General features: G+C 38.0%; 1 protein-coding gene across 1 annotated transcript; it reads right to left on the reverse strand.

Moving 5' to 3' along the window:
* Positions 1-143: 143 nt before the first annotated feature.
* Positions 144-22,453, reverse strand: LOC149799837 (mitochondrial import inner membrane translocase subunit TIM14-like). The gene is made up of 6 exons (XM_089959246.1): positions 22,304-22,453; positions 17,372-17,423; positions 15,390-15,466; positions 6,511-6,587; positions 2,012-2,082; positions 144-601 (listed from the first exon to the last, which is right to left on the reverse strand). The coding sequence occupies exons 1-6, from the start codon at positions 22,304-22,306 to the stop codon at positions 531-533; spliced, it is 351 nt and encodes a 116-aa protein (XP_089815372.1). The 5' UTR covers positions 22,307-22,453; the 3' UTR covers positions 144-530.
* Between the last annotated feature and the right edge of the window lie 3,285 nt (positions 22,454-25,738).

Raw genomic sequence — 25,738 nt, forward strand, 5'->3', positions numbered from 1 at the left:
TGGTGCACCTTCCATTTTTATGAAAAGACCCATGCTGCGTTCTAAATGTAGGACATATGTATGTAAGAGAGACAGTTGTTAATTATGGGTTTTGATGGTCAAACAGGTCTGGTCTCGTACATGTCGAATGTGCAAAACAAACGGTTTACAAATGTTTTTATTTCTTTTACATATTTACAAAACTATGTACATAGATCAAACCAAGATCAGCTGAATAACACACATTAAATTGCTTAAAATATAAATCTCATACTTGTAAACTACTAAATTTGTAATTTTCTTAAATGTACTGTAGGTCACTTTCATAGGTATTTACTATATTATTGGAAGCCTGTAAAATAACTTTTAAATATAAAATAATTACAAAAAGTATTCAAATATCTGCTTTTGTTTATGTTACTGTCCTTGCCATGAATTAAGCCTTGGTTTATTTTCTATATTTATGATTTGAAATATTTTCTGGCTGAAAAAAATAAGATCTTATCATTTTTTCAGCACATTTTCTATAAAATTTAAAGCACCCTATAATGTTATTGCTTTCTCTTGTTATCCAAAAGGTCCTTGGCTTCATTGATCTTTGCTGCCAGGTATGGTGAGCCACCTGAAAGGGACCAACAAGAATATTTATATGCTTGGGCCAACAGACAAATAACATATTAAAGAAAGCCATGCATATATTTTCTTTCAAATAAAATATTTTGTTCAAATTTTATTAGATAACAATGTTTGCTTCAAAGTGACAATTTTCATATGGATGAAAGGTGGAACAGCTTGAATTTTGTAAATGTTATACAATACCTGACTAAGGTGATGGATCATCAGTCCAACAAACATAGAGTCCCAGAGATTCTAATGCAATAAATCAAACAAAGCCTGGCAAGAAGAGAGCGGGCAGTAGTCAAATGGAATATTGTAAAGAGGGTATTTTGTGAGAATGCATAATTTACCAAATTTATTCAACTCAAAGTGAGAAAACTGACAGCTTGGAGTGTTATGCAAATCTGATTAACATCAGATGGAAAAACAAAACTCCAAAGATACTGCTAATCAAGGTCATTGTGACTGTCAATTTTAAAATTTTTAATCTCATTTAATTTATGCATCACTTGATAATATTGATATTACCATCATCTAAAAAATTATTGTAATTTCGTTTCAACAGCATTTTCTAAAAGTATTATGATCAGTGAAACAATATCCACGTGAGATAACTATCAGATCTGATAATTTCCTTTCATATAAAACTGACATGACAGTGGGTCCATACAATGCTACTAATTTTAGTAAGAAAATGAAGTTTGTTACTATTTTTAGTAATAAAGACTATCTTTGGCACAAAAGAAAGGACACTATGCTACATATTGCAGAGGGACTCCAATCCCTCCAAGCCAAAATGGGGGCTTTTAGATTGGTTAAATTTTAGTAATTAGGAGTCTAAAGATGATATGATATTTAAGGAGGTAAATTCTGACAGTATTTATTTTCATGATCACATATGAGGCAGATAAGTTACTCAAATTTCTCCATTAAATACTCCCACCATATGGCAGACAGTAGATGTACCTTGCAGAGTTCAAGATCTTCTCATTATATAACATTTCTTCCATCTGTCACCTTCTAATACATGAAGGAGAATACAAAATGTATAGGGTACTTTGCATCTTTGTCACAAGCTATAAAATTCAACCTAGCCACATTATTGTCCATTACATGCATAATACACAGGGTTCCAGCAGTCATGGAAATCCTGGAAAAGTTGTAAATTACAGAAAAGCATAACATGGGCCTTGAAAAGTTTTGAAATTTTCACAAGTCTTTCAAAGTTTTGGAAAAGTCATGGAATCATTCTTTTTCAGGATTGCAGGAATGAAATTGCAAGGACGTTCTTGACCATGTTAAGCAATCTATGTAATCTGCTATTAACATTTGATTGAAAAACTTGATGTTAGCTTAGCAACATTCAAAAACAATACACCCCTAAAATTAAACATGAATTTTCCCACATGCTTACCTTTATCTGGATGATTGAGAAGCATTATCCTCTTATGAGCTTCTTTCAGTTTAGCTTCGGGGGCAGAAGGGCTGAAATTACGAAAACCATAATATAATTGGTGAATACATAGTTCATCTGGGGCCCTGAGTGGTCTAAAGCACTCTCCGTTACGGATCATTGCCAGTAGCTTCTCTAGGGTTGGTGGTTCTTCCTCCACCATTAACACTGGCTGCCATGTATAGAATATCATGTGCTGAAAAATGGCGTTAAACCCTACAACAACATAGTTCATCTCTTTTAAGCTTCGAGCTGTCTCCAGTAGACAATGTTAGCATCAATTACTGTGCAGAAAATAAATTAAGACAAAGAAATTATCACCTCTTTTCTAACAATTATTATGCATAATATTTTTATCGTCATAGTTTTAGAACATGACTAGTAAATCAGAACTATATAGTCAGTATTTTGCTGACATGCCACTAAACCATGAACATATACATATATACAGGGATGGCATAAAGATATAAACAATTAAAAGAACAGTCTCTTCTTTAAATCAAAGCTGAGGTACTATCATGAACTGACAACAAGAGGCTCACACAGGCCTGATATCACTCATCTGGCTTATGTTTAATGTAATAGTTGCCCATTTTACTAAGCAGGCTTATGTAGTATTTAAAAATACAACCTAAGTAAATTTTCTCTCAAACTTTATCCTGAGTTGACTTTACCTATTTTACTATACCCTGATACAAAATGTTGACTACACATTAAGGTGCCCGTAGTATGCATCATGCCTTGCTCATAATTGAAATCATCCCGGTATATTGATGACATAAATCCATTTACAAAGCTGTACAGAAATTGCACGAGAAATTTAACTTTAGAGCTAGAGAGGTAACAAGCCCAGCCAATCAGATGCAAGGTATCTCATTACTATGTGCAGACCTCACTTATTATTGATCCTGTCAATGATAATGATAGCACAAGCTTATTGCTTATTTACCAAGATGTAGAAAAATCCAATTGGAATCTTCAAACTGCTAAGAAGCTAAGCCAGTCTGATACATGATCACATAATTAATACGTTCAGACCTTGCTCATAATCAAACTCATCTTGATAATATTAGACTATTTTACACATCTGATAAAAAAATAGTTGTTTAAATGCTGAGGAGCTCAGCAATCACATTCCAAATTGGATATAAATCAGATAAAAAATTACTGTCTCCAAAGATTGCAACATTCTAGTCCTCTGGCATTCGTTTTGTCTTAAAAACTGACCAACTACATTCCCATCAATACTGCATTCAAACCATTCCCACTTGCACACATTTTTCAAACCTTTATTCAAACTTATCGTGTCCATGTCTGTGGCAAGCATACTTATTTCCATCAGTTTATGTTACATGTACTTGAAGATTCATACAATGAGTAGAAACTTTTGACCAATCAGAATCATCTTTACAATAATCATATGTTAAATAAGATATAGAATGAACACTGTACAAGGATCCTCTTTATACAGCTAAGAGGTTTCTGAATAAGGCTGAAGAGACCTTTATTTAAAAATTAGATCCGAAATATTTAAAAAAAGGACCAAATCTAGGAAAATTGGATTCAGGCCAGGAGAAAAGCATAATTTTACTTTAAAATGGAAAATAAATCATGAATGCCATTAGAAGTCTTGGTGAAACCCCATCCATATGGGAGAATCAGAGACAAGATTTTCAATATATTCAATGTGGTAGCCGTATTTGAGGTCAGATCAACATCCTTGTCATTTAGGGCAAACTCATTACAGTAAAACCTGTCTTGAATGACCACTGATATGTTAAACCACCTGTCTTGAGAGACCACATTCTCAATGCACAAATTGATTTATTATATGGCATTGTGACCTGTTATGAGTGACCACCTGTCTTGAGACCATAATTTTGGCAAAAGGTGGTCTTACAAAACAGGTTCTACTATATTTTTCTGGTGACTATGTTTAATGGTTTGTTATGTATATTTAAACTGCATTGTTTGTTTGTTTGTTTGTTTTTAAAAAATTAATTTATACTATTCATAATGTAAAATTGTATGGTGGACATGACCATGTCCAAAGTCAATTTCATTTTCTACTTGACCTGAATCATTGGTGTTTTTTTATTCTGTAAACAACGAATACATAGCTAAAATATTCTCAGTGTGTATGGTTTAAAAATATTAGGATCATTATTAATATAAGTAAATATTTATCTGGGTCAGGGTATAGATTATTGAAATTCTTCTATAAATATACCTAGCCCACCTGATATGTTCCACATTCTATACTATGACATTAGTAACAGACGTTTTAATTACAGTATGACCCCGCTATAACAAGGTAGTTGGGAACCATAGAACCCAACCACATTAAAGACTGAACTGTGTTATAAGCAACCAGGTCAGTTAGCTGAAGAAAATGATGCTTGTACCCAAAAAAAAAACTGTGAGGGGAGTGTGAAGGTAATAAATGCGGATGGTAAAATACATCCTTCATTGGTACAGCTACCATCTTAAATTGATGCATATTAAATGAGAAATACACCTTTATTAGAAAACAGAGAAGATATAATAGTTTACTTTATTTAGAGAATCACAAATTGATACGTATATGTGAATACTGTCTACATACACATGTCTAATGTACGGCATGAATAGAGTATCAACACCGTGTAGTCACCCGCAAACCTCATCATATACACTGAATCCACAATACAAGTGATTCCAGTGAAAATATGCACACACACAGCTTTAAAATATTCAATAATTTTATCACAGGTCATATTGGTCTGATTTCAGTGGAAAAACATAGCAAAATCACATAAAGAATGATAAAGCACATTTACTTTTTAGTACGTCCCAAGTCGGGAAAAGTTAGCTTGTGTTTTAAGCTGCCGTTAGAAGTGTTCATAAGCATAAACCTTTTCCCTAAAAAAAAAGGAAACTTTCACGGCACAGTTAACGTGTTCCAGTCACATTGAAAAATGCAAAAATCCATCAGATTCCATCACTTTTATTTAAGTTTGGTACTGACTTCCTTTGAAGAAAAGTTCTTGTTTTTATTGAAAGATTGTAGTTGGGTTTCTTCGATGAAGGGTGCATGTGTTATTGAAGTCACCGCTAAAGGACAGCTTTGGAGAACCTAACAAATGCCCATTTCTTATTGTGGCAGCAGCATCAAAAAACTGTATTGCATGACTGAGAACGATTTTTTTCCCCATTTGCCGAGTACATTTTCATAACAATCAGTACATCAAAGGTATTCTGTTTCTTTGAAATTTCAGCAAACAATTTTATATGGGTACATTTTAAAAAAGAAATTGGCCGTCGTTTGGACTATTCTGGGTACTGTTCCTCCATGCCTATTGAAAAAACCAATAAGTAAAATGTAGTTTTTACTTTTTATTTTTAACTTTTTTTTTTACATTTGTGGTAGCAGCATGATGCTGCCTTCCATGCATGCATCTGAAAATTAACAAAGGGTCAACGGACGATAGAGACGCAGGTGTTCTGGTCTGATGATGGGGATTATTACAGAAAATGTGAGTGTTCTGAAGGATTTAATTCTGAGTGAAAAGAATAGGAATTTTACTTCCCATCCACATACAAATGTAAGTCTTTGCAAATATATTAATTACTAGCGAGTGGGCAAAAATCCGATGAAAGATAGATTACAAGATAATACCCAGTCCGGCTGATCTCTATTACCAGAAATGTCAACAACAATAAAGAGGATATTTCATCATTAAATCATGCTTTAAGATCTTAGCAGAGACAACTGTAATATTGTTGTGTCCAGAAATTCATGTGGGACAGAATTTATGTATTCAAATTATTTAATTCAAATGATTCTTCTTTGGAAATACAAAGTGCTCTTAAAAAATAACATTCTTGGAAATAGAAACTTTATATGGAAATTTCAAATAACGATATAACCTTGGACTGTATTATTTTGATCAACACTTTCAGCATTGGATCTAAATTGAATTTTCCACTAAATTTTATTCAGAACTTTAAATTTTAGGACTTGTGTCTGTAATTTTATTTGCATTCTCACTTTGCATTAAAGGGAAATAAATTTTTTGTTTAATTTTACAAAACTTGTTTCTCACTCTTTTCAATTACTTACGTTAAGACCACAGAGTTGCAATAGGTCAAACTTGTACATGGATAGAAGTCACTGTTTTATATTTTTTTTTTCCTTTATGTGACATACATTGATATATAAATTGCTAAAATTTAATTAAAATTTCTTCAGAAGTTCAAAATTTATATTCCAAACAATGATACAAGTCACAGGATTGCATTTTCCCTTGGCACGGCTTTGAATCTGTGGCAGATGGCAAGGATGTAAGGACAATGCCATGAGAGGTTTATACAAAATATTTTAGTGCTGTAAAAGTAGACAGTGATGTTTTCCATGACATCTACTGGCAGTTACTGAGAACAGTACTTTTAGGAAATTATATGGATATTTCTTTCCTCACCTGACTCCAAGAATAAGACCAGCTTCTCTTCTGGACATCTTGGACTCAAAACCACCTTTGTAATATTTGCTGAATGCCTAGAAAAAAAGAAATGATAATAATAATAATCGATTAATAATAATATTTCTATATTTATAAGTATAAACAGATTCTCTCCTCCTTTCACATTCTCAGACACAGTCAAATACTTCACGCAGAAAACATCCCCTATCAATCTCACATGAATGTTAGAATATACCAATCTTTGTGGATTTCATTATTTCTTAGAAACCATTAATATAAAGACCCAATGAAAGCCTTATACTACAACTCCTCCCCCTTCTTATTGTGTTTCTCTAGTGGGTTTCCTTTCTCTAACATTAACCTTTTCAAAAAAAATAATTGGAATACAATTTATGTTATTTCAATGCACACATATCTATATGGTACCTGGTAGTTATAGTTTCCACTCACTGCCCTAAATTGATAATTTGTAACACAAGTAATGATAGAGAGAAATGAGAAAAAGCATAAAATATTAAAACATTAAAATTACTAAAAATGAAAGAAATAAAATAATACTGGTAACAAAAATCAAATTTATTATTTAAATAGATTCTTCATTCAATTGAACAACATCACAATAAAATTTTGTTGGCTGAAGCATAATTACTTACAAAACACCAGGTATATACACTAAGTACTGCAGAGTAATAAAGCTCACCTTTTAATTTTTTTAAGACTAAACCATCGAATCAACATTATGTAAATAAAATCTGCTAGTACACACAAATGATTCTCAGGTAAATAATCACGAAATTGTTGAAATAAACAAGCTCAGCATTTGCAAAGCAATAATTAGGTCCAATCTTTCATACATTTCCACATGAATCAGTTTGACTGATGAAGGCTGAAGTAAAGTCTAGTGGTTAAAGTTGAGGCATGCATGATTCCATTATTTATCTATTTAGTTAGCATCTTCACACTTTTAAAGGATTATACAGTACACAGTGTTGAGTTAATAGAAACAATAAGGAAATATTAAAGGACCCAGGAAATGTGTAACTTTCAGGCTCTGAAAGCATCGGAATATGCTGACAAGGGCATAACTGTCCGAAATCGTGCTGATGGAAAAACAAACACATGTACAAAGAGACAATGGTTTTACCAAACTGCATCAGAATAATGTTGAATTATTCTTAATCAATGTTAGTTACAAGCAACATGAGATCTGAAGGCATCTCTCAAGAGAGATACCTGTTGTTATGTATATTTAATTTGTATTTGTTAGTTTGTTTCTTTTTAAATATATGTTATTCATAATTATCTTTTGCACTTGACTTTGTCCAAAATCAAGTTCACTGTGTACCTTGTCACAGAATTGTATAAATCCCATTTTTTTTATTCAATACATGTACCAAGGGTTCTTTATTTTTGTGTACAATGATACCCTAGGGTGATTTATGTATATTGTACAATATTTTAATAAATGTGAGTTCGGTTCATCCTATGTCGCATATTTGAAGTGCTTTTGATGGGAAAAACCAAATACTTCCAGCGCACAGACGATGTATGGCTGCACCGTCTGTGTATAAATGCCTCCCCATAAAACTAAATCTTCACATTACGGAATGTCTTGTCAGTGAGCAGTCTACTTAAAGGAACATATTCAGCTGTAGAGGTATGAGTTATTTATTAATGTCTTGTGTATAAGGTACAACTATTGTACTACCACATTTATTTTTGTATATTTCTATGTAGCTTCGGCTTGCATAGTATAAGGCAAATATTTTCTATTCTTGTCTGTGACTTAGCAAGAGATTTATATTAGCAATATAAAGTTGTTTATTTAAGAAACATTTAGTACCATAGGATTCTTATCAGACACAGGTAGGTTCACTTCTGAACCTGTTTATTGCTTTGTAATCATTGTGCCAATAATGTAATCTGTATAGCTTACCATACATAACGTCATTACATATTGCTGTATATGCATAGTACACAGTGTTAGATGTATTTTCAGCTGATTGGAGTCAACATGGTACAAGCTGTACCACAGCAGCCGTATAGCTGAGTGAACAGTGTTGCTGGTTGAGTAGCAGGCATTGCTGACTGATTGCTTGATTGACCAAGGAACTGAGTGGTGGTCGATGACTACTTGGAATGCTGACTGCTGGACTGACCAGTGTGACTGGTAGCCAAGTGTGCTGGTGACTGAGTGTGTAACTCAATGTCTGCACTGTGGCAGTTTACAGTGACATCTAGTACTGAGGTATCATGCCGCAGACATGTAGCATGATGTCCCACCCAGTCACATTATCCTGACACCAGACCGACCAGTTGTAACACTAACCTCTTAATGCTGAGCACCAAGCAAGGCAGCTGTTAGCACCATTTTTATAAGTCTTTGGTATGACTCGGCCAGGGATCGAACCCATGACCTCCCGCATCCGAGGAAGACACTCTAACCACTAGGCCACAGGAGCAGTGTAATCTTTAGCCACTGGCTAGTTTTGGGATTGTAAAGATTTTTTGTATGATATCTGTCCCTTTGGGTTCATCATTTTACTATCTGAGTAAAACAAACATTTTTTGGGTCGTGTGAAATTACTGTGAATCATTCATCTTTGTCCTTGTACTGTGTAAGGTTGTTCATTTGAATTTTCATTAGTTGCATTATTAGGTTCGTGTGGATTATGTCAATTTGTCCAATATTTGGATCTTATACACTCACATGTGGTCTAAGGTTGACATTGCCCGGGGTGGGAGTGGGAGACAAGCGCCCCAATCCTCCAAAATGCCCCATACGGCCTGCGTCTCTTACTGCCTCTGTCAACTAAAATCCAGCTCCTGGCCTTCGCGAGTGGCTTAGATTTGAAGCCCGGCAGACCATGTTTTCTACTAACAGGAGAAGGGGTGAAGGCGGCCCACTGGCGCCTTAAAACCAGTTGCTTCGGGTAGATGGGACTTGTAAACCTTGGATGGTAGCTCATCAAGGAGAAGGAAAACTCCGATTCCAAACCTCTGCTGCCTTGTGGCTATACCCACTCATGGGAAAGGCTAAGGGAGTAAACCCGGACAGAAAATCCGGAGATGGAGTCCCTAAGGCGGTATGACATTGACTTCAACGTCATTCCGGCAACTCCTGCGACGCCGTTGGTGCCAAGCTGTATCGGCATTCGTCGTTCCCTTGGGCACACCAGCTGCGTGGAGAGGGGGGATCTGCTGCATGGGCAACAGCTGATTCTCCATACCACCCTGCCCAGGCTTCATAGCTCCACTGGAGAGGACACTCCAGCGTCGTCGTACGGCGTCGGCACAACACGAGAAGTAGCAGTTTACCGGTTCTAAGTCAAAGCTCGATTGGCGTAGAGCTTGGCGCCAGGGGTTACTTCTGACGGTGGGAGAGATCATCAGGTCTCACTGGACAGCTACCGCCCACCTCAAGCTGGGCAGCCCCCAGTCAGTAAGGTGCTGCCCGCCATGGCCTGCCTGCTTCACTGGGTGCGTGGAGCTTAGAGAACCATCTCGACAAGTGGGCCACAAAACTCCGCACCAGGAAAGACTAAAAGAAGAAAATAAAAAGACTCCAACTCTTCGTTTTGCAACCTGGAACATCAGGACCATGTGTCCTGGATTGACCACTGACCTACAGCAGATCGACGATGCACGGAAGACTGCCGTCATTGACAGAGAACTCTCCTGACTGAACATCGACATTGCCTGCCTCCAGGAGACCCGACTGGCTGACAGCGGCACCATCAGGGAAGCCAATTACACATTCTTTTGGCAGGGGAAGCCCTTGGATGAACCTAGGCAGCAATGTGTAGGCTTTGCTGTCAAGAACACGCTAATCGCCTTCATTGAACATCCATCATCAGGTACTGAGAGAATCCTTGCCCTCCGGCTGTCAACATCCTTAGGCCCGGTCAACATCTTCAGTGTGTACGCCCCAACCCTCTACTCCACCTACGAGGAGAAAGACAAATTTTATGAGGCTCTGGATCAGGCAATATCCAGTATCCCCAACAATGAAAGCCTTTACTTACTAGGAGACTTCAATGCTAGAGTGGGAGCTGACCATGAGGCCTGGTCCACCTGTCTCGGCTTTTACGGAAGGGGCAAGATCAACGAGAATGGTCAGCGACTGCTGGAGATGTGCTGCTCCCACAGCCTATGTGTGACCAACACTTTCTTCAAATGCAAGGAGATCCACCAGGTGTCGTGGAGACACCCACGTTCACGCCACTGGCACCAGCTAGACCTCGTCATCACCAGGCGTGCAGAACTGGCCAGTGTCCTCCTTACCCGCAGCTACCACAGTGCCGATTGTGACACGGACCATTCCCTCGTGGTCAGCAAGGTGCGAATATTACCCAAGAAGCTGCACCACGCCAAGAAGAAGGGTCACCCACGTATCAACACCTGCTGTGCAAGCAACCCAGAGAAAACACAGCAGTTCATCAGCAAACTGAAGGAAGCCCTCACCAAAGTGACACCTGATGACACCATTGATTCCAAGTGGTCCCATATCCGTGACTCTGTGTACAATTCAGCCATCACAGCTTACGGGAAGAGGGAGCGAAAGAATGTCGACTGGTATGAGGCAAACTGGGAGGAGATGGAGCCCGTGACTGAGGCAAAGAGGAAAACCCTCCTGGCATACAAGGCTGCACCTAGCCCCAGAACACTACAAGCCCTAAGGATTGCAAGGAATAACGCCCAGAAGACCGCCCGCTGCTGTGCCAACACCTACTGGCTGAACCTTTGCAACAGTATACAGACAGCTGCTGACACTGGGGATACAAGAGGAATGTATGAGGGTATCAAAAAGGTGACAGGCCCCCCCCCCCAGCTACAAGACCGCCCCCCTCAAGTCCAAGACGGGCGAAGTCATCACAGACCAGGGGAAACAACTGCAGCGATGGGTTCAGCACTATCTCGAGCTATATGCAACCCAAAACAATGTCACTGGAACTGCCCTGGACGCCATTCCAGACCTGCCTGTCATGGAGGAGCTAGACACACAGCCCAACCTGGAAGAGCTCGGAAAACCCATCGATTGCCTTGCCTGTGGGAAGGCTCCTGGAAGAGACGGCATTCCGCATTAAGTCCTCAAGAGTGGAAAACCAACACTGCTCCAGCCCCTACACACACTCCTCTGCCTTTGCTGGGAACAGGGATACATCCCACAGGACATGCGTGACGCCAACATCGTCACTTTGTACAAAAACAAAGGAGACCGTAGCGACTGCAACAACTATCGGGGCATCTCCCTTCTCAGCATCGTCGGAAAGGCCTTTGCCCGTGTTGCCTTGGCGCGCTTGCAGATCCTAGCCTCCCGCATCTACCCAGAATCCCCGTGTGGATTTCGAGCCAGCAGATCAACTGTAGACATGATCTTCTCACTACGTCAGCTGCAGGAGAAGTGTCGCGAGCAGCGGATGCCCCTCTACATTGCCTTCATAGACCTGACGAAGGCGTTTGACATGGTTAGTCGGAGCGGACTCTTCAGACTCCTGCAGAAGATCGGCTGCCCCCCACGTCTGCTTGCTGTCATTATGTCATTCCACGAGAACATGCACAGCACAGTGTGCTTCAATGGCGCAACATCTGAAGCATTCCCAGTCGTTAGCGGAGTCAAACAAGGCTGTGTCCTTGCACCGACGCTCTTTGCCATCTTCTTCTCCATGCTTCTCCAGTACGCATTCAAGGACTGCAGCGAGGGAGTGTACATCCATACCAGGGCTGATGGCAAGCTGTTCAACATCGCCCGTCTCCGTGCTAAGACTAAAGTCACAGAGGTACTCATCCGTGAATTGCTCTTTGCCGACGATACAGCCTTGACATCACACACAGAAGATGGACTTCAGCAGCTGGTATGCTGCCTCTCCCATGCATGTAAGGAATTTGGACTGACCATCAGTTTGAAGAAAACGAATGTCATGGCACAGGACACAGACTCCCCTCCCTCTGTCTCCATCGATGGGTACAATTTGGAAGTTGTCGAGAACTTCACATACCTCGGGTCTAACATCTCCAGCTCACTCTCCATTGATTCTGAGGTGGGCGGCAGGATTGCCAAGGCAGCAGCAGTGATGGCCAGACTTAACCAGAGGGTCTGGAACAACCCCAACCTCACAGAGAAGACCAAACTGCGTGTCTACCAAGCGTGCATGCTCAGCTCACTTCTCTACAGCAGCGAAACATGGACCACCTATGCAGGACACGAGAGGAAACTCAACAGCTTCCACCTGAGATGTCTGCGGCGCATTCTGCACATCCAGTGGCAGGACAAAGTACCCAACACAGAGGTTCTAGAACGCGCCAACATGAACAGCATGTTCTCCATACTCAGCGAGAGGCGCCTTCGCTGGCTCGGCCATGTCAAGAGAATGGACCCAGGTCGCATTCCCAAGGACCTGTTATATGGGGAGTTAGCAGAAGGTGCACGACCAACTGGATGACCACATCTGCGCTACAAAGATGTTTGCAAGAAGGATATGAAGACAGCAAACATCAATGTCAACGACTGGGAGAGCTGTGCAAACAACCATTCCAGCTGGCGTCTAGCTGTCAGGCAGGGAGTTCAAAACGCAGAGGAAAAGAGAAGAATAAAGCAAGCTGAAAAGAGAGCTAAAAAGAAGGATAAGCAAAAGCGTACTTTGGAGCTATGCCATCGTCTCTCGTAGACGGACGGATGCCAAGAAATACACTCACATATTAATCATAATTCTTTTATTATTCAAGTCATTCATCATTAAACATTGTATTTGTATCACCATCAAAAGTGTTCTGTCATAAATCCAAAATCCAACCTGCAGTGTTTCCCTTTATGCACATTTGTACTTCAGGGATATATGCTGGAGAAAACTGATGCAAAGGATTCACATAATGCAATCAGGATTTATTTAATATCCAATGCTTTGGACAAGGGATGGCATAGTTTATACTTCGAGCATAGGCAACTGACTGGTTCCTTGCTTTGTTTGCTCCCTGCATTACACTCCTCTATTCATATAGCGGAGTGTAATGCAGGGAGCATACGAAACAGGAAACCAGACTAGTATAGACAATGTTATGACTGAGTAGCTTCCCCATATCTTGCGAGCTCTCATGTGATTTGCCACAAGATATCTGGTGAACACATTATAACCCAAGACATTCTTTCACAACAAAGAAATCAGTGAACTTGCCAAGACAAATGCGTTATTTGGATTACAAAGTCTGTGGGTCATTGCAGATTTTGTTGGTTTTTAACTTTGCTGCAATAAAAGAAAGATCTTAAAAGTTCATGTGTAACTTATTAGAAAGAAGATGAATCATTAGCCTTCTTGATTTTAGGATAAGTGTGTTCTCGGATGAAGTACAATGAAATCGATGATAGTACACATTTTATGGCAGGCAGTAAATTAACTGCCATTTGGTTAAAAAGATTTATTTTGCTTTTTGTATTAGCTTGTATGTAATATGTTGGTCTATAATATTGCTTCAAAAAGAAAAATGAACTAATAAAATTATTCTTTGAATGGACAATGCATTTGTTAATTGTGCATGTTGGTTTATTTGTAGAGAGAAAGAGAGAGAGAGAGAGAGAGAGAGAGAGAGAGAAAGAGGTATGAGGCAGATGAAAATTTGTATATTTTGTCATTTTCAACCCTACATTTTTTATTTGACCCCCCCAATTCTGACACCAAGGTTGTTGTTTTTTACCCTCAATTTTACACCTCTGGGGGATACACTGAACCGGTTATCTTGCTACATACCTGACTGGGGATTTTGTAAACATAGCAAAGTTAATATTTCTCTGAGGGTGGGTTAAAAATCAGGATCATTATCAGTGGAGGTAAATCTGTTTATTTGGGTATATGTCTAGGACATTGAAATTCCCCATAGAGGAACCTGTTGCACCTGATGTTTCCCAGATTCTATAATTTTAGTAATAGACCTTGTCTTGTTGACAACTTAGAATATTGTGGAAAAGAAGTTTTGACACTCATCCTGGTTCTACTTTTGTATCTTAGCTTTTTATATAATGATGTTTCATTTAGAAATTACTTATTCTTGCATTTAACATCTGAGGCAGAATCAGTCTTATTGCTGTGTTCAGTATTTTCATTTGGGTGGAATTATTTATTCAAATTATTGCTCACTGGAAATACAAACTGCTCATCTATAATAGTCTTGGACTGGAAAATTAATTTGGAATTATATTGATTTCAGACAAGAACATATTTGAATTAGATTATTGTAGTACATAGAAAGAATATCTCAGCACATCTCCATATTTCAGGTCACTGGCACATTAGAATATCTGAGACTACAGGCACATCATATCGTTCAATATTCCAGCTATTTGTAATACCACTGGAATTTAGTTGGAACTTTAAACAGTTTGGATTTGTTATAAAACATTTAGGACTATTTGGGATTTAATCTGCATTAAGTTCTTTTCAAATTTTCACTTTGTATTCAAGGGAAATAAATTATTTGTTGAATTTTACCAAACTTGTTGGTTTTAGCTCTTTTCTGTTACTTAGTTTAAGACCACAGAGTCATAACATGAGGTCCAAATGGCCCAATATTACCTGCCTGTGTAGATGACACAAGTCAGCTTGTTCATGCAAATAAAAATGTACACACAATTAAAACTTGATCTGCTAAAGGGGAAATGGATATAAAAAAGGGCTTTGTTTAAACTGGCCCAGAAACAATTAAAACCTTTAAAAGACATGTGTCATATGCAATTGACTTTTGAATGGCATCTAGTTATGTGTCAGAGTTATGGAGCTTTGGAAGTTACAAGAGGTGAGAACATACAAACAGTAAAGCATAAATACTGAAGAACAAGATGATTACTGTTGGGTACTCTAATAACAAGTCATATACAAAATACATACCCCTCCAGCATCTAACATGTCAAACTGCTTCTTCAGAGTATTCTGGACCACTTTCGCATTTCGGGCAATGTAACGGCCTGAAAATTGTAAAAATTTATATTGGTACAAAATTATACAAACCTCAGGGCTTTCCATTAGATTTAGAATTGGAGGGTGACTTGCCAAAGCAGGTAGGGGGTTGGGGGACCTACCCCCAACAAAAATTGTTGTTTTTGCTTTTAAGGAGCTGGATGTAAAGTCACATTAACCAGGTAAATCACCTAGCTCCTGGCTGGTAAGGAAAGCCTGAATCTAACACTATAAATATGCATTAAGCAGCAAGTGACTGTCCTTATGCTTTTTTTCAATTAGCTACCATATATAATTGCTAGTAAGTCATCTGCAAACAACATAAACATTTGATTTACCATTGCATAATGCACAGCCAGATTGGGGTCCACATTGTGTGCTGTACTGATTACTCCTAACAAACTGCATTGGCACAGATCTGCCAGAATGTTAGGTGACAGCAGATCTGGATCTGTGAAGTTTGCATGTGGACTTAATTTACAAGTGTGTATATATGGTATCTGAAAAATATATTGATGTACTGGGCTGTCTAAATGTATAATTATCATTAATAATTATGTTTTTCAAAATATTTTAAGTATTATTATGATCCTAATCATCAGCATAAATCTTGTATTGCTGACTGACAAAATGATTAAATGAACTACTGAATAGGTGATTGACTGACATTTTCCCCAAAATTTCTAAATAACACACATGATTTTGGGCTTAGACTCCATACATGTCAAACTGAAACTGAGTAATTTGGAGCATTTTTTTTTTTATATAGATGACCTAAAGGTGACATTAAATCTTAACTAATCAATGAATGTGCCTGAAAATCTTAAATGCCAAAGTATAGAAAGATCAGGTTGGCTTTATACAGTGTGTACAAACACAAACCAAGTTCTTCTCACATATTAAAGATTATTACTGACAGTGATTTATTGAGTAATAAATTAATTTGCCATTTAAATGAATTAAACACGGTGACTTTTTTAATTATTTTAAAAGTCATATTAGAATTCTAAACTACATCTGACGTATCCTTTACTATTAACTGTACAATTTCAAAGGCATAAAACTGTCATGATTTCTGCAGGAAGAAATTTCATGAAATTTTATATCTCACTTGCTCCCTTTTTTAAACTTTAAATGATACTGACTTGGCACAAGGTGGAGGGAGGGTAGGGATGAATACAAAAGAAATGACAGCTTCCGGATTTTCCATGTACACTGTACATGATAGTTATCCCTTCAAGTGATTTGGACTTGTTATAATACAAAACTTTCAAATGACCTTAACCTTAAAGCAGGTTCAGAGCAAGGAAAGAGGTGGAGATATGCTTCCATATTTTACTTGTGGGGTTCTTGTTACCTCACTGACACTATTTTGTTCCTGTTTACCCTGTATTGGGAAAGGGGATCAAGATAGAAGAAAAAAAAATAATAAAAAAATTGGGAGAAAATAAATCAACAAAGGGATGCAGCAGCTATTACTGAAGTTAAATTCAGGATGAAAATGACAATTATTTTCTTGTTTATGCTTCTTTAAATCTGCCCAGATCATAACAAAAATTTAATACTGACCTATCTACCCTAGGTATTTTTTTAATGTTACCCAGAATCACACATATTTTTTATTTGGTCTCATGACATGCAAGCAGTAATAGCAATTCTCCAACTTTAAGACAACATCAGAACACCATTTCTCCCTTGTTATCAGAAATTTTAGTAAAAAATGATTGCAAAATAAAACCACTGCAATTAAACTTAATAAGAACAGCAAAATAAGTTTTGTTATTGATCATTTTAATCAGATTCATCTCGATTTATATACTACTAGTCCTTAGGAAATGTATTAACCACAGGCTAATGGACCATTGCTGAGTTCAAGATCTGCATTGCTGTTAAAAGATTTTTGAAAAACTTACCACCAAAACCAACTGCTGCCAGGCCAAGACCTGCCAAGATAACTGTTGTACTCTGAAAAACAAAAGTCAATTAAATGAGTAATTTAATGTGGGCTGGACAAATCAATGCACCAAATGACTAAAACTACTTCCGTTTCGGCTCAACAAAGTTCAAGCTGGCAAGGTGTTGGCCCATAAGCAAAATGAACAAACTGAAAAAGAGAAAATATGTTTACTAAGCAATGACTTACGTTCTGCAAGTTTTATGCTCTGTGCATATATCAGCACCTTGTGTATATGTGTGATTGGATTTTTAATGTAGCTTTAAAGAAAATTTAGTAATATTGCTATGATGTCTGCAGTTGACAGTTTAAAGTGATGTCTAGCACTAGGGCATAAGTCCACAGACATGTAGCATCATGTCCCACCCTGTGACCTTATCCTGACACGAGGCTGACCAGTCATAACACCGAGTGCCTAGTGAGGAAGCTGCTAGTACCAATCAGCACTTTTATTATGAATTCTTTTTGTTTATATGTACAGCATATGTGTTAGATAAATGCCCTCAATTTCATTAATCTATCAGTTCTTCATCAAACAATACACTCTCCAAATAATTCACTTCCATTGTGAAATCAATTTCAAGGGCAATCTGACATTTCTTGCAGACATGATAATGTGTGTATGATTTAGAACTTTTAACTTAGCTTTAACAATTCTTCAGTCATATCGCTATGATGTCTGCATTGTGGCAGTTGATAGTGATGACTAGCACTGGGGCATCATGCCGCAGACATGTAGCATGATGTCCCACCCAGTCACATTATCCTGACACCAGGCCAACCAGTCGTAACACTAACCTCTTATTGCTGAGTGCCTAGCGAGGCAGCTGTTAGTATCATTTTTTAATGTCTTTGATATGACTTGGCTGGGGTTTCTAACCCACAACCTCCTGCATCTGAGGCATACACTCTAGGCCACTGTTGCGGTCATTTTGAATGTTAACATTCTGCTATTGAGAGGTTTACAACTAATATTGTTTCCAACAATTTCACAAATTCTGCACTTTCAAGTCCTTAATATATGTACCTCTGCTCTTGGATCTCTGACGATTTGATTAGGCAAGCGTGACCATAAACATGTTGATTGGTAGAGTTGAAAATAACCTGGCATTCCTTAGTTGTGTGGTAGCAAGTCAAACTTTGTATTGGCATAAAAAGTTAAGCTAACCTAAACAAAACATTGGTACCAAATTTATTACGCTGTGTGAACTGTAACTTGAAAAATCAGAGTTGATTCTTAAATGTTTCATATTAGAAAGGGACAGGTGTTCTCCCTTGTAGTATTACTGTTGTTGTTGTTGTTGTTGTTGTTGTGGGGTTTAACGCCATTTTTCAGCACGATAGGCTATACATGGCGGCCAGTATTAATGGTGGAGGAAGAACCCGGAAGACCCCGGAAAGAACCACCGACCCACGAGAAGCTACTGGCAAGCTTTCTCACATGCCCACATTGGCTGAATCTTAGACTCGAACCGCCGCAGACAGAGGTGAGATGGCAGTGATCCGTAACGAAGAGCGCTTTAGACCACTCGGCCACTCCAGGCCCCCTTGTAGTATTACTGTCCAATACAATATTCTGACAAAGTGTCAGACTACCACTTCTCAAGAAAATGTATCTCTTAATGACATCACAACCACAATATTTGTTTACAATGATCAACATCAAGTCACAGACGGAAATATTTGTCAAAAATCCTACCAATATCAGTTAAAAAACAAAACAAATATACAAACCATGAAAAAACTCCATTTCATTAATTCTCTTTATTTCAATCAGGAAGTCATCATGAAAACACTTATTAACTATTCTGATAATCAACCTTCTGTGATAATGGGCATCTAATCTGCTACTCATGATGTGTCAGCCATGTGACAAGCAGCTGATTATAACTGCACCAGTAACATTGTTTAGAACTGTAAGCATTCTTATAACATTTTATCTTGATACGTCGTTATTGACATTCTGAAGTGATTCTTTGCTAATATAATTTGGGGAAATTTAGATCAAACACATACTTTATAATAAATTATATAAAATAATAAAATATATAAACTCTTCTACCCACATTTAATTTATTTACAAAGGTAGTTTGCAGTAAATACATGGACCACAAAAACAGTAAATTAAATAATTAATGTCATGTAAATTCACAATGCCAGTAAAGTACTGGAAAAAAGACATGCTAAATCTAATATCTTTTTTATTAGAAGTAAAAAATATAATTATAATGCTATCATGATTTTTGCCTTTGATTGTCCTCACTTCCAAAACCAACATTGAGACATATATAAGAAAAGCTTTAGGAATGCTAACTTAAATTTCTTTATCTAATTTTTCACATAAACTTGCATTTTTTTTATGTACTATTGATGTTGTTCTGCAATGTATTTTAATGAACCATATGTGTCACAGGCAGAAAAAAGACTTCTGTAAATTGTGTCAAATGGGTGATGTAATACACAAATTTTTCAACTTGGGGTCTTCTGGCTGAAAGCATGCCAAGAAGAGTACAAGGAATATAATCATGGTCATTTGTTATCCATAATTTCCTAAAATAAACCATGTTTCAACAGTAACAAGATGTATCACTATGAAAGGAATATATTTCTGAAAAGGTAAAAGTAAGTGCTAAAGTGTGTCAAACCCGAGGAGTCGAGGATATGTGTAAGATTTAGATGTAAATTGTATGGACCAGCCCTAGTCCTACAATGTAAGGCATAGTACATGTTTTTGTTTTAGTGCTATGTCTTACTAACCAAATAATGGCCTTGTATAGCATGTTCTTATGTCGGTTGACACTGGAATTAGTAAAACTTTCAGGAATATCTCACACACTTGGCAGCCTATATCAACACTCTTCCACTAATTTATGTGTAATTAATGTATTTACTGTGCTGTGTTTATCCTGGCAGAATGAAAATATGACCCTAGCAAATGGATGCATTTTCATGTCCCGTTAACATACATTTGAATTTGCTGCAATGCAACGGTAGTCGAGGTGTGCCGAAGTAAGTTTAAGTAGGTTCACGTGGGGGATATGTTTCTTGAACAAAACAAAACATTGCTTACAGTTCCAACAGGCAAAATATATTTTTGTTCATTTTGTTAGAGAATAATATTTCAACTTAAACCGAATTCTGCATAATCGTCTTTCATTGCTTTCCAGCCGACTGAAATGTAGGGCAACGAAACTTGAAAATAGGTCCATTTCTTTTGTGAGAATTTGAATTCATTAGAGAAAAGACATCAGGGTAAGTAAAGTCTGTCAAAAACTTTATAACTTTACTTTCTAGAAAAGCGTCATTATTGATTGCCAGTTGTGTGTGATATTTCTGAAAAATTGACGGTCTTTACACTGTTAGTCGACATCAAAACATGCTACACAACACCGTTAGTTAGGCAGTAAGACCCATCACCCCCAGAACAAAACTATCATGTGATGTGTCTTACATTATAGGACTAGACCAGCCTGAAGTACAGGTTGGGATCATATGGGGCCTGGTCCATGTATATATTTTCTTTTCAATAAATTTCTTTCATGGGTTTTGCAAATGACTTTAAGCACATGTAAAAAAAAAAAAATGAATCTATGAGAAAGGCTCCCAGAGACAACAGTTTGGCAACACAGGTGCTCGACGCAAGCTTGATGTTGAGAAAAAAAAACAATGTTCTGAAGGATAAAAATCATACAGAGTGACAAAAAATACCTTAGATTACCCCAATGACGCATTCTGAATTAGGACCCTCTCTATCATAATATTTAAGAGAGAAGGTACGGAACTTCCAAATACTTCGTTCCACCCATGACCCTCGATTTCCTTCTGCTATTTCTGTCTTTAAAGGCATACAACCATACTATATGGCTCATTTTACTCCTGAGATATTTTTCTATCCATCAAGCCATCATTGACTTTTCTGCATTGTACCAAACTGAAGTTACGGGATCCAAAACGTGCGATCTTCTCGAATTTTTTCATTGTGGACACTTGTGTGCACATGTGAAAACCGGTGAAAAGAGCTATATGGACAATGTTTTAAACTCTATGGTGCATCCCTTCTTGAATTACAGAACAGCGGTAGATGCAAAAGTAAGTTTTTCACTTACCATTAACTCGATTCAACTTTAGGAATCCTGTTCCATGCAAGAATTAGACATTGTCTTCTTCACTGCACATACATTGTACACATGTATGCGGCACACGCGTCAATGTCAAAATATGACTGGCTCAAAAGGTTATATTTTAATGTACACTGTCATTAATTTAACACATTCAAATGATTCCTAACATGATGCGATCACGTTATTACCTATTTTTGCCGGGATACAATAGTCTTTATCATGAAACGATTCTCTTATCCATGGATGGTATTTAACTATACAATTTTGTGCCAATCATTTTCGGCGTTGATGCGTGTGCCGCATAGTTTACCTATTTTGAAAATAGAGTCGCATGTATACAATGTATGTGCAGTGAAGAAGACAATGTTTAATTCTTGCATGTAACAGGATTCCTAAAGTTGAATCGAGTAAAACACGCCATATAGTATGGTCGTGTGCCTTTAAAGACGGAAATAGCAGAAGGAAATCGAGGGTCATGGGTGGAACGAAGTATTTGGAAGTTCCGTACCTGCTCTCATATATTATGATAGAGAGGGTCCTAATTCAGAACGCGTCATGGGGGTAATCAAAGGTATTTTTTGTCACTCTGTGATTTTTTTCCTTCAGATTATTGTTATTTTTTTATATTTTTTTTTCAACATCAAGCTCGCGTTGAGCACCTGTGTTTGGCAATGACACTGAACGGACGATTCAATAACTTGTATCTTATTGAATAAAGTCTGCTTGTAGCGTAGATTCACGAAATATGAAATATTTCTGACAAATCTTACCATTTGCGGGTTCTCCACCCGAAAGGTATCCAAGGGCACCCCTCTAATTTCGCGCTTTTATGAAAGTTAATTCGAAATAAAAAGATTCTGATAACACTTTTAAAATTACGCAAGATGAACACCGCATGAAGTTTGAACGAAAGGACCATTTGAAGGATATTACTAGAACTATTCCAAACATTTTAGACTGGTTTTAATACGTAAACACTCCTAGAAGGATGATTCGATGAGGAAAGTTGGCCAATCTCGACTGGTGCAAACCACTGTAATGAAGTCAGTCACCAAGTATTCATCAGTAACAATGAAGATTGTGATTTCAAGTAAAATCATTATTATTGGAAGAGGAAAACGACCAATAGCTATTGAATATCAGTATTTTAATTTACACCAAATACATTTCGGACATGTCAATCAATCTTGCATAGTGCCACTAATAGTGGTTCCGTATATAACCTATGGACAGTGGATGGGCTCATCGTTGGATTAATGCTTAAAGGTCCTGGGACTCTCAAGTTGGGGTGGGGTGGGGGGGGCTGATATGTAAATAACACTCAAAGCAGTCCTTAAGCTGTCCTTTATATGTACATAATTATTATAGCTATATTAGGCTAAGTATTAGACGATTTATACCTATATATGATTTAATTAAACACATTTCATTTTATCTCTCGCAACCATGGGGTTCCCATTGCGGGGGAGGGGGAGGCACGTGTCCCCTGTCTCAACCACTTTAATCCAGCCATGAAATGGCTACAACCATGACTCTGATGTTAATAGTTGATATCATATTACATATCACAGGTCAGCTTGTGGGAACTGTTCCCATAACATCAACTAAACTATAGAAAATATATAGTTACTCTGAGAAAAATTTTTGCTTTGATTTTGCTCAGATTTCGAACTGATTATATAAGTCTGTAAAATTTGGTTTATTTTTTATATTCGGAATCATTTACGTCTACAAATGAGCATACGTGGTGCTAAAAAAATTATGGAAAGATGGAGGTCTAATATTTCAATATTTTTATACAAGCTGTAAAATTGTACCAGAGAATCAACGTTAGTGCTGCTCTATATATGAGATATCTAAAACGTATGTTCTTGTATTAGAAATCTGACTTTACAACATAAATATTATATTTGTTATAACAAGAATGGTTTTAAATTTATGATACTGCTAAATGCTGTTGTTCGTCCCTAGACTTCAAAGATAGCCATGACGTCACCTACTGGTTTCTTTTATTTAAGTGTGTGATGGTTGATCAGGCCAATTTGTGCCCTGAACTGTCTGTGGCACACTTGACAGGAGAAACCGCTTAGGTTTGCCCGATCAATGGAGGCTGTGCTGCTGTATTTCTTAGATTTACTCCGATAACGTTTCTGCACTAACTCTGCAGTTTTTATCCGTTCAAAATCTGAAGCTCCAGGATGGATCAGACTCCGCCAGGTGAAGCTATCCTGTGTGAGATCTTCGCAAGGCTCGGGGTCAGTGTTGAAGTGTTTCAAGGATAACATAAGAGGATCTTTGAAACCTTTCGTTTGATAACCCTGAGGTTGCTTACCCTCCTTCAGTTCGCCGTAGATCATCTTTGGTAGATTCTCTTCTGACATTCTGGTGACGAGGCCTGCCCATCTCAGTGGTATTTTCATCAGATGAACTTGGATGGGTTAGAATGCTCTTGTGAGATCCTCAGTGTCTGGGAACCTGTCCTGCCATCTTATCTTCATCAATTCCCTCAGGCGCCACATATGAAAATGGACCAGCTTCTTGACATGGCGTCTGCATATTGACAAGGTTTCGTAAGCGTGCAGCAAAGTTAGCAGGATAATGGTTTTTGTAGAACTTCAGTTTTGTTCCTGGACTGATTCCTTTCTACTCCCACACATTTGCTCGCAGTCTGCCAAAAGACATGCTTAATTTAGCAATTCTGGCGTTGGCTTCATCATCGATGTGGACTGCATGTGAGAGAATGCTGAAAGCGCAGTCAACTTGTCCACTGCCAGGACGGTTTTGCCATTTAGTGTGACAGTATGCTGTACATAAGGCTTTCTTGTGCATGTTGGTGCATCACCTCTGTCTTCTAATTGTGAGACCTGAAGATAAATGGCTCATACTGTTGTTGGATATCAGTGTCAGATTTGGCATCCAGGGAACAGTCGTCAGTAAACAGGAGATCACAAGCGGTCACTTCTAATGACTTCTTCTTTTCCTGTAGTTTTCTCAGATCGAACAGCTTGACGTCTGTACAGTATCGGATGTCGACCCCAATGTCATAGTTATGGAAGGCATCAGTAAGCATGGCAGAGATCATCATACTGGCCAACACACGTTGCTTGACTCCACGTGTGACTGGGATTGGTTTAGATGACTTGCCATCATCCACAACTGGAGCAAGCAAGCCATCGTGGAATTGCCGAACCATCGCAATGAATTTCTATGAGCAATCAGATTTTGCCATGATCTTCCAAAATGCATCCACGGCTGACTGTATCAAAGGCGTTTGTTATATCGATGAATGTTGTGAACAGATTGAAGTACTTTCCTTGCGTTTCCACTATTTCTGTGGTCCTTCGTCTTTTCCTGAAACCACACTGCCTCTCTGGCAGGAGCCATAGATCGCACGAGACGATTCAGCATAATTCTGGCAAGAATTCTTATGTCTCTGAATGGTAGCATCGTTCTCATTAAAACAGTTTTCATGTTCACCTGTGGTGGAACCGAGGGTTTTGTGTGCAACTGAATACACAGTCTCTGAAGGATGCCAAATTTTCCTCGACATTTTCAGAGTTCGTGTCGATTGTATCCAGTTGGCCCAGCAGTTCTTCAACAAATACCTGTTTCGCATTCTCCTGTTTCAGTTTGGTGACATTAAAACGTTTTATTCACACTTTTGTCTTGTCTACGTCTGTTAGGCTGGAACCGGATATTGAGTTTGGGCACTGTAAGCCTATGACCATTCTTATGGCCTTCGTCACTCGAACATCCTGCGTGTCTATTCTCCTGAACAGGATGCACAGTAGTGAAAGGGGTGAGATTAGCGTCAATGGGAATTAGCATTAAAAACACCCCCTGGGCGAGATTAGCGTCAATGGAAATTCAACATTAACCACCCTGGGCGAGATTAGCGTCAATGGAAATTTAACATGGGCAAAAAACCCTGGGTAAGATTAGCGTCAATGGAATTTAACATTGGAGAAAGGAAAAAAAAGGAAATATTGAGATTAGCGTCAAAGGCATTCGAACAATGGAAAAAAAAAATATCGATTCTAGGGACAAAGGCAATTGAACATGGGGAATAGAGTTTGGGTCTGTCTAGGGACAAGGGGAATTGAACATGGGAATAAAGTGTGGGTTTGTCTAGGGACAAAGGGGAATTGAACATGTTAGAAAAAAAAACTACTTTAGGGACAAGGGGAAATGAACATGGGATTTTT

The sequence above is a fragment of the Sinohyriopsis cumingii genome, chromosome 5 (genome assembly GCF_028554795.1).
Source record: "Sinohyriopsis cumingii isolate HCF-2022 chromosome 5, ASM2855479v2, whole genome shotgun sequence".
In the NCBI taxonomy this organism is placed as follows: Eukaryota; Metazoa; Mollusca; class Bivalvia; order Unionida; family Unionidae; genus Sinohyriopsis; species Sinohyriopsis cumingii.